This window comes from Pollicipes pollicipes, unplaced genomic scaffold, assembly GCF_011947565.3.
Source record: "Pollicipes pollicipes isolate AB1234 unplaced genomic scaffold, Ppol_2.1 Scaffold_7262;HRSCAF=8765_pilon_pilon_pilon, whole genome shotgun sequence".
Taxonomy (NCBI): domain Eukaryota; kingdom Metazoa; phylum Arthropoda; class Thecostraca; order Pollicipedomorpha; family Pollicipedidae; genus Pollicipes; species Pollicipes pollicipes.
This window is the reverse complement of record NW_023597055.1, coordinates 7596421-7606890: the sequence shown is the minus strand read 5'-3', so window position 1 is coordinate 7606890 and position 10470 is coordinate 7596421. Positions and strand designations below refer to the sequence as shown.

Genomic DNA, 10470 nt, shown 5'->3' with positions numbered 1-10470 from the left:
CACCGCCTAAATCCCAATTTATAAGATACGTGTTGAGTGTATTTATCATAACTGGAGTGACTAAGCTGCCCCGTACGACGGCAACATGACTTCCGCTACGAGTGACGAGCCCGCACCAAACGCAAACGGTTGAAGCGTAACCAACACACACACGCACACATCCCGCGACCCGCCAAGTACGAAGGCAAAAACGCACCACACGAGGTAGTCTTATACAGTACTTGGGGCCTAACGCTACTTAGCAAAAACACAGCCGGACTGAGCAATCGTCGCACTGCTGCTGGAAGCGTATTGTTGCGGACGTTGCGATCACACGGGCTGTGCTTCACTGGGGAGGAGGGGGTGGGTGGAGAATAATAGTAGTTATACGAGGTCGAAGGCTGCAGCATCTGTGCCTCTAATCACACCATTCAGTTCCATGCCGCTTTCCAGAGCAGTAATGCGGGGTATGCTCCGAAATGTGGAGATGTCCCTGACATTGCACCAGACACATACACCGCCTATCTCTCGGTCCATCACGCAATATCGCTAAGCGGTCTACAAAAGTACGAACTGGAGCTGTCCACACAGCCCGTCACCACCAAACCCCCACACATACAGCCCCCAGCCGGCGCCCTCGCAGACCGACGCAGCCACGCCCAGCTCGCGGCAAGGCTGACCCACAGCACCGCCACGCGTCCGTGTGGCCGGCGGACAGCTGACCCGAACTGTGGCCCGCAGCGGCCGGTCACGTGCAAGCGGTGCCGGCGAGACGGCCAACGCGCGACTAGAAGAAATGACGGATCAATCGGCTGACGAATCGGACCCAGAGCGGCACGAGGCGGTCGGGCCGCGCGAATGTGCTGCCATCTACTGGTGTGGAGTGAAGGAAGAGCTTGCGGCGCTCCTCCGCCAGGGCAAGTCGCAGCGGTTCGTGCCGCGTTACCATGACGACCTGCGACTCCAGGTCGCGGTAGGTGGAGCGGTAGCCTGCAGACGACGAGAAGACGTCATTAAGAGTTCGATTAGGTTCGAGTCGGAATGAATCTCAATATAAAAATAAATCCTGGACAGGGTGGTAATCTGAAGTCTGAGGCCGAGTCTGGGAACCTATCGGCTTCAAACAAGGCACAATGGGTCGTACAAGACCCGTTGACGTCCTGACGTTACAATGAGCGAGTATTGCAAAAAATAATCAATGTAAGCAATCGTTGGGTTTTTATGCAGCACCCAGTGCCTGATACACGGATTTACGTAAACGTCAAAACCAATCCAACGCAGCCGATCTCAACCAAAAGATGAACCGGAAGCCGACGTAACGAACTTAATCTGCTGAATCTAGCACAATCAAAAACAAAAAAGAATCTAGGTCCGATTTTACTTTTTCGCTTTTGATTTGTTCAGTTGGCAAGTGATCTATCCGTAAATCAACTTGGCTGATTTCAGCACAGGTAAAAATGATAGGACAACGAATAGCAAGTGAGACGGCGGAGACGAGGTATGAGGCGGATCAACTGCAACAAATTTTCCCGTCAGCTGTTGAACGAAGGGTGTGGAAAAAGGATAACAAAACGCTCTGTTCTGTTCCTCCAAACTCAAAACGTTTTCTATCCCGTTATCCCAGACCAAGGCAACCATAGCTGCGAAACGCCAATTACGTGCTTTCTAGTTTAGGCAGTCATTTAGATGGCAGGTTGTCCTCGGTGGCAACGTCTCACAGGACAGCTTTCATGCAAATCAGTAGACACAACAGGCTAGCCAAAGTTATCCGCTCCTATAGCTGTAACTGATGCAAACTTGAAGCTACAACAAAAACGTCACGGGAGCGAGTTATTAACGAGTCTGAACACCCGTGCAGAGGACAAAAAATGCATGGGGGAGGGGCGCCTCTCACGGTCCAAACAAGACTGCCTGCCTCTGCAGCCGGCGCCCTGAGTCTCCGTATCTACAATCAGCCCCACATCCAGTGACGCCACGCCCAAACTAAGTGACGTCACACCCCAAACCCAGTGACGTGACGCCCCAAACCAAGTGACGTCACGCCTCAAACCCAGTAACGTCAGACCCTGGACCCAGTGCATCACGCCTCAACACTGCACACGCCAGCGCTCCGGCCGACCGGTCTGACTGGGCGCGATAGTTCAGTGCGACAGCGGCCCGTTGAGGCGGCCACTGACCGAAGTTGGACGATCCGATCACGGTGGCGGAGGGCGTGTCCTCGCCCGCCGCGTGACACCAGAGGCCCTTGCTGTGGAACGTCCATCTGCCGACACATTCAGAGCCGACACTCAAAGGCGGCCATGCACAATGTCACTTGAAGGAAACAATTTTCGGACTTTTACTCTCTCTGGAACAGACATTTATATTTATTACTTATATTTCATCTATACTTCTTTTTGTATTTTTTTCATTTGCCTGCACAGTATCACTTAAATTGAACTGTTTTGGTTTGCAATAACTTCGCAACACTACCTCAGCTTCCCTTTTAATTGGGTCAGACACACTTTTCATTGTTAAGCAAAATCTCTGTAGTCTCTTGGGCCCAAATTGTGTGTTAAACGCATATCACAGCCTACTTGTGGTTGATTGACACCAACGAAAATGCTGCCGAGATCCCGAATTCGTTACCGAAACACACTTGCACCAATCACTGAGCGCCACAGTGAACCAAGCGCGAGTCCCCGTCTCCGAACCACGCTTCCACCATTCTGCGCGAGCCAGCCGACCTGCGCCTCGCACCCGCGCGGCCCGTACCCCGGCCGGCCTGCACCTCGCACCCGTGCGGCCAGTACCCCGGCCGCCGCGCACCCGTGCTGCCCGTACCCCGGCCGCTGATACTCGTGAAGAGTGACGCCACTCTGTCGGCCGAGCGCCCGGTGGAAGCGCTGCAGCAGGTACGTGTAGGCGGCCGGGATGTAGCCGGACAGGTCCCGGGCGCGCAGGAAGCCGTTGGCCTGCGAGGTACGGCAACAACATCCGCCTGAGAGACCGGGTGGACACTGGACGCAGGGGTACGGCGGGGGGGGGGGGGGAGGTCTGCGTTCGAGAGGCGCATGTTCGGTCAGCACAGCCGGTGCACGGTGTTTGGTCGGAAGGCTTTCACTGGTCCAGGTTCCGTCAGCACGCGACACGGGAATGACCTTTGCCGTCAAGGAAATCATTATCACGCGTATGTAGCACAGGTGCCTTCGAGCTCCAAGCAGCCCCGTACTGGAGCTTACTGCATGCCCCCTGAACCCACCAGCCAAGGGTGGCGTTTCAGTCCTTCGATGACTCAACAACGGTTCTTTTTGGCCGGATGGAACTACGGTTAGGTCTTTTACGCGCCGTCAATGCTATGACACGTCGCACCACGAAAGGTCAGCCAACTTTGGCCGGAACTGCCAACTGGCCTTCTCGCGGCGCCCGGGTTTAACAATGCACACCTTCTGGGGTTCGACCCCGTGCTGTTTGGTTATGAGTCTGTTAGATCCACCCTGGATCACGGGCGCGGCAGCCATTGATGTGCAAACACGGGCGGGGAGGGGGGGGGGGGGGCATGTCCCCTCCCTCCCCACTTTTAGCACACAGCTCCACGGCAATGCGTGGAGAGGATCGAATTTGGCACACTACAACGTGCAGTGGGAATACCGAGCATCGCAGACCAGCGATGTATCACTGAAAGCCATGCCAAATACTGGAAAAACAACAGCACACCACAAATTGATAACACTCCACCACAGACTACGAACACCACATCAGTAAGGATGTCATGCTACAGGCTGACAACATCATACTTCGGTGTAGTACGCACTGTACCATTTACTGGATGACACTACCATACTGGCAACAAGGAAGACTGTCCCGCAGACTGAGAGTCTGAACCACGGACTGGGAGTCCACACTGATGACCGGGGGCACGGTTTCACCGCCCGGAAGCCCCATGCCACAGTCTGGGCACATCGCACCACAGACAAGCACCGTGCGGCCCACTGAAGACGCCTCGGTGCCGGGGAAGCCCCAAACGCGGGCGAGGAGTACCGTCTGTTAACGCGTCTGCGTTAACCACTGCGCGTCTGGGAAACCAGAGGTACGGGGTTCGATTCCCCGCGGCACCCGCCCTTCTTGCCAGGGTGAGAGGCAGGCGACGCTATAAAGCCCCAGCAGCTGAGTGCGTCGCAAAGCCCCAGTGACATGACATGACACACGGCGAATAGTACCGTGGGGTGAGCGCAGAGGACGGCGACGGGTCGCCGCCGGCCGGCCGTCAGCGCCGCCATGTTGGCGTCTGTCAGGTTGAAATAGCCGGTGGCCAGGTAGGTGTCGCCTCGCAGAAGGTCCCCCGTGAGCAGGCGCCGCGTCACGCTGCCGGAGACCCGGGCCGTCACGCGCTAACGTCACGGCTGCGCCAGGTTGATGCAAGGCATTGGCCGGAGAGTCCGTGCTTAGGTCGAGAGGTCCCGGGTTCGATCCCAGCTTCGGGAAACTTTCACCGGCCCCATTGCACAACGGCGTAGCGACGCTGACAGACGTAGCAGTCGCGAACGTCGAGAACCAACCTAGCGATCGCCACTGAGGGCATCTCTACTCACCGAGCAATGCTGACTGCGTCAAAATCAAGCGTCGCATGCCAAAAACGACAACAACGCGTCACACCACGAAAAACGGCAGTTTATCGCCTCGGACAGCGCCTCGCCCACAACGCCAAGATCCAGCCCCGCTGCTGACCGCAGCCGCGTTTCCGGCAAGGGGGCGGCACCGACCTGTCGTCCAGATGGACGCCAACCGGCGCCAGGTTGACAGTGGGCATGACCCAGGTATCGCCGCCGGACGGCGACGGCGGCGGCGGCCGGTGGCTGCGCCAGCGCTCCAGCAGCCGCTCCAGCTCGGCCCGGGCCCGCGCCGTGAACTCGTCCAGGTCGCCCTGGTACGGGTGCACCGGCCACGACCGGTGCAGCTGTCGACGGGCCGCCGGTGAGGGCTCGCATCACCGCGGCCGACTGTGACTTACCGCAGTATCGATACAGTGCAGGATGGATAGGTAGATATGGTAGATACAGCATGGATAGGTATATATGGGTAGAGAGATATATGGTAGACAGCATGGATAGGTACAAATGGTAGATACAGTATGGATGGGCATATATGGTAGATACAGCATGGAGAGGTATATATGGTAGATAGAGTATGGATAGGTAGACAGGGGCACGACAGCCGGCCTCGCCAGTAAATACCGTTAATAAGATAACGCACCTAGAATCCAAGCACCGCCGTCCTGGACTACTGACTGTCCAGGGGCAGGAGTTTTTGCACACTCTTTTGGATCGATATCTTTTGATGTTTCCTGGCATTAATTGGGGTACGCAGGCTGCGGGACTTTCTATATAGGTGCGCACAAGAATGGTTTTGAAAAGCAGTCAGATACACGAACCCTACACACGACCGGTAGGAAAAACAAACGCGACACGTGCCGATAAGCGCTGAGCCTACAGATACTCAGCTGGCACATAAGGAGTATTCGACGATAATTACTGAGCCTAAAGACACTCAGCTGACACCTGAGGAGTATTCGACGCATATACGGTGTAGGTAGTGGACGAAAAAAATATTCTGACGCCAAAACGCATGACACCCACTCCCCCACACCTGCACAACTAGCACCCCAATACCTGCGCCAATCCGACACACAAAACCGAGATAAAACGTTGCTCCTGCTGGGATTCGAACCCGGCCTGCGCACCTGCAGCGTGTCGCGCGAGCTCAGCTGAAAGCTGAAGCGGGAGACGGCGGCCACCAGTTCGCAGTAGAAGTCGGCCAGCGTCGCCGCGCCGCGGAAGACAATGTAGCGGTCCTGCCGCTCGGCGAAGTAGTCGTCGTTGAGATTGGCTCTGCGGCGGAGAGGCGCGCTCAGCGGTGACGTCACTGGGGCGCGGCACGGCGGCCCGGGTCCGGTGTCCTCATGGCGCTTGGATGGCGGCAGACACTAGGGGTTCCACCATTGTGGTTTGTGAAAGATATGAAGCAATTGACAGATGGACCCCTTCATCGCCTAACGGCCGAGCGGCCATGGTCAACACCTCGCGCGGGCCATCGCAATGACGCCGGCGAACCAGGCCCGCTATCCGCCCGGAGACGGACTCCGATTTCGAAATTCTAACGCCGCCTCCCTGCTTGGTACACCTGCAACACTTATGAGTGGTGGCCAACCGTGATCGACGCAGAACTGGTACTTAACGCGAATAAGTACGTTAGTACAATAACTGAGTGCGGGCATATTTATTGCACTCTGATACTGTGGTGTCATGCTTAGGATCTCGAGTCCTGTTTTTGTCACCCGGTCATCAAAGTACGGGCAGTGCTCTTGGTGTTGGTGCCGCTGACAGGAAAACAATTGTCAGGAAGTCTGTCTGAATGGAGGGGGGGGGGGGGGGGGGGAGTTTTTAATCCATTTCCGTCGTGGAACGGCGTGGTGCCAACGTTTAACATTCTGGACGTTGAGGGACAGCTGCCAACTGTTACCTGTTTCCAAACGCCTAGGTGATGACTTCAGTATCACATACATTTGAAGCTAGATCGCCTTAAGGATCGACGCCACCACGTCGACTTGGTTTGTGATACGAAACCTTCCAGCAAGGAAGGTTTTGTACTGTTCCCGGCTGTTTCCGTTCTTTCCGACGCCACACGACGCCACGACGCCGCCGTTCTGAGCTCCAGCAGCCCACTGGCAACTCAGCACTGACTAGCCCCCGAGCGTCGTTCACGTGTCCACGAGCGCCGCTTGCGTGTCCACGAGCGCCGTTCACGTGTCCACGAGCGCCGCTTACGTGTCCACGAGTGCCGCTCATGTGAACACGAGCGCCGCTCACGTGCCCACGAGTGCCACTCACGTGGTTGCGAGCGCCGCTCATGTGTCCCCGAGCGCCGCTTACGTGTCTCTGAGCGCCGCTTACTTATCCACGAGCGCCGCTTACGTGTCCGCGAGCGCCGCTCATGTGATCACGAGCGCCGCTCACGTGGCCACGGGCATCGCTCACGCGTCACGTACCCGCTGATGACCAGGTCGTCGTCGAAGATGTACACCTTCATGTGCTGCAGACCGACCACCTCATCCCAGCGGGCTGGCAGCAGCCACTTGAGGAAGGAGCGGAGCGTCGGTGTGTGGTACAGCGCCACCTGCCGGGGTCACATGGGGTCAGACAGGAGCGTGGGTGTGTGGTACAGCGCTACCTGCCGGGGTCACACACGGTCAGACGGGAGCGTGGGCGTGTGGTACAGCGCCACCTGCCGGGGTCACACGGGGTCAGACAGGAGCGTGGGCGTGTGGTACAGCGCCACCTGCCGGGGTCACACGGGGGCAGACAGGAATGTGGGCGTGCGGTATAGCACCACCTGCCGGGGTCACACGGGGTCAGACAGGAGCGTGGGCGTGTGGTATAGCGCCACCTGCCGGGGTCACACGGGGTCAGACAGGAGCATGGGCGTGTGGTATAGCGCCACCTGCCGGGTCACACGGGGTCAGACAGGAGCGTGGGCGTGTGGTATAACGCCACCCCGGGGTCACACGGGGTCAGACAGGAGCGTGGGCGTGTGGTACAGCGCCACCTGCCGGGGTCACAGCTGACAGCTCTATCGGCGCCCGAGGGCAACTCCCGATCACGTTTCTGTTCTGACCTAACCTGTCTTAACTGGTTCTACTCTGGCCTGATTACTCGTCTAACCTGCTCCTCCATTGACCTGACCTTCCCCTCAGCTATCTTTCTACCAGCATGATCCCAACCATCCTCGCTTTGGCCTGACCTCCCATGAGATCTGACCCCCCCCCCCCCTGGGCTGTGCACTTCTACGGCCATCTCCCCCCCCCCCCCCCCACGCACACAACTCCCTCCGAGCCCCTGAAGAAGAGCTCTGACCTGGCAGCGACGCTCGAAACGCTGCACCAGCGGCAGCAGCAGGTGCCGTGAGCTGGGAGAACGCTTGGCGTCGCCCCGGCTCCCAGCGCAGGCAGTCCAGCAGCACGTGCGCCTCCAGCTCCGGACGGGACTCCAGCGACTCCGACAGCGAAGCCACCTGACGGTGCGGCGGACCGTCAGCTGGCGGGCGTCGACGACGCTCGGAGAAGTGAAATAGCTGCGGCGTTATGATGGGGGCAGTGAAGATGGCTTCGCACATTCAACCGAAGATTCGGACTAATAATACACATGATACAAAACACGAATAGCACACACGATAATGTAAATTTACATGAACGTAATCAACTAGACGATCGATCGCCTCAGCATACTACGTCTTGAAGGGGTGTCTGAGCGGTTTAGAAAATGGAAGCCTCCATCACACCCATGTAGTGCGCCATAACTGGTGAAACAGGTGAATCTGTTCACCTGCTCACCCTGTTTACACATTCACCCGATACCCAGTGTACTGTAAATTTTGTTCACACTATCAGCGGGCAACAGCGCCGGCCGCTCAGCGGGTGACAGCGCCGGCCGGCCGCCACCTCGGAAGTACGGGCACACCTCAGCCACCACTACCACTGACCAGCGCAAGCGAGAGCGGGCCATTGCCCAGATACAGGGATGAGAGGACGATGCGGCGCCGCGCCCGCCGGCACCCATCCACCAGGAACTGGTAGAACTCGGCCGGCTCCGACAGCACCTCCACCTGGCGGAGCAATGATGGCCGGTCCGGGCGTTAGCACACAAACAATGTCCAGGTTGTTAATAATGTAGGTGTTTGCAGAGGAGGAATGTGTCCCACATCAACAAGTTGAAAAATGCAGTGAATTATACTAAGATTGGTCAACAGAGTAGCTGACATAAATATTCTAACATTACATGAAATGCTTCTGATAATAATGAGCCTTGTGTTCCATAGGCAACACATGACTGATGCAGTCAAAGCGCCCTAAAACCCCAATCATTATTAGCAGTATCATCAATGAGTGAGTTTTATGGATTGTAGTAGTCACAATATATTGCAATGTACTTGTGTGTTGTTTTTGTCGGCAGCCATACACATACCTGGGACCCATGTATGTGAAACACTGGGCACTCCTTCTTCAGTTCTCCAAGAAGATCAGACAGCTGCCCATCCATGACAATGTAAGTCTTAATGCCTGATAAAAGTAAAACATAAAGAAAACATGTACATTAATTCAAACATAAAAAGCTGTGAAATACGGGACCTGTCATGTCTTTGAAACAATGGTCCAATTGCAATGCCTGCACACACAGAGTGATTTGTCCAACAAAACCAACAATCTGGTGCAGCCAGTAAACCTTGCTTAAACATGCTTAAGTCTAAGTTGACTTGATGAGGTCAGCTGAATGAATTTTGGGTGAGGATGGTCAAGGCCATCAAATACATTACAAAATTTCCACTATCCAGTCTGATTAGATTCTGGGATAAAAGGGGAGGTTGCTTTTGGCCCCCTCAAAGTTGCAGATGTCAAAGTCCTCTAGGCAGTGCCCAGGTATGACAGTAGTTTTGACCCTAAAGCTATAACATGGTGGGATAATGATACCCAAAACCACTTTTTTGTTATTCTTAAAAGGACATCATAACTTGGTTATTATCATGTTTCACAGTCAATATAAGCTTCATTTGTGTTTAACCAGCTTCATCATCAAATTTTGTCCATGAAGACAGGATATCACGCATCAATGCCAATGCAATTTTTTACAACTTGAAGATAATGGTAGACTGAGAGACTCATCGACAAAACTAGGTGGCCACTTTGGCAAGAAGCCAGCACAAACACATATGTACAGGCATTTCTTCTGCAGTCCTCTGCCAGTTAATGTTCACCTGCATGGTCAGAGTTTCATGATCAAGGGTTACAATAACATTAATAGTTTTAGGTCTTTGAGCACAAAAGTGGGATCCAAAAATGTACAGCAAGGTATCTCACAAACAGCTCAAACCATGCTAGAAACTATCATTAAGCCTTGTGTTGACACCATGTCTGCCTCAGTATGATTGTATGATTCATACTGATTGTATGACGTATGAAGACGTATGATTGTATGAGGTATGATTATGCAATTTTTGCAATGCATTTGAAAGGAATGCAATACATATACATGAGGCAGTGTTAATAGACCTATTCCTCACAGAATAAATTGAAAAATGGAGCACAAAATGACAATTAGCACCGTATCATCAAAAGCATGACAGCTAAATAAGACTATTTTGAATGTTAAAAAACAACTCCAGCTGGCAGATCTATACACCTCATCCGGAGGATATCCTTGAAGTGGTTTATAGTTACATCATACCCCTCACTGTGAGTTCACAGGGCAACGCGGTCTTGCATGGGCATTGTGCCATCATTAGGTATTCGTCTCATAATCGGCATTTTTGCAACAACTGTATGGGCGCCGCCATGTCGTAGAGAAGATACCGTGTTTCTTGTGATTTATATCGTAATATTTAAGTTGTTATAAAATCAGTTAAAAATGTTTTACTCCATTCAAAGATAACACATAAGTCAATTAGCCATCAGTATTCAAACTA

The 10470-nt window shown here is 54.3% G+C and overlaps 1 protein-coding gene across 1 annotated transcript; it reads right to left on the bottom strand.

Annotated features, from left to right (window-relative positions):
• Nucleotides 1-98: 98 nt before the first annotated feature.
• Nucleotides 99-10272, bottom strand: PGS1 (Phosphatidylglycerophosphate synthase 1). The gene is made up of 12 exons (XM_037238379.1): nt 10233-10272; nt 8976-9070; nt 8494-8616; nt 7869-8025; nt 7553-7560; nt 7004-7131; nt 5699-5846; nt 4722-4915; nt 4179-4323; nt 2803-2933; nt 2157-2242; nt 99-969 (listed from the first exon to the last, which is right to left on the bottom strand). The coding sequence occupies exons 2-12, from the start codon at nt 9048-9050 to the stop codon at nt 767-769; spliced, it is 1398 nt and encodes a 465-aa protein (XP_037094274.1). The 5' UTR covers nt 9051-9070; nt 10233-10272; the 3' UTR covers nt 99-766.
• Between the last annotated feature and the right edge of the window lie 198 nt (nt 10273-10470).

Bases quoted from the DNA above. Each gene is read 5' to 3' on its own strand.
- PGS1 (XM_037238379.1), bottom strand. From the start codon at position 9,050: ATGGATGGGCAGCTGTCTGATCTTCTTGGAGAACTGAAGAAGGAGTGC. The intron at 8,026-8,493 runs GTCAGTGGTAGT...CCGCACCGTCAG, and splicing joins GCCCGCTCTCGCTTGCGCTG to GTGGCTTCGCTGTCGGAGTC. The intron at 970-2,156 runs GTCAGTGGCCGC...CGTCGTCTGCAG, and splicing joins GATCGGATCGTCCAACTTCG to GCTACCGCTCCACCTACCGC.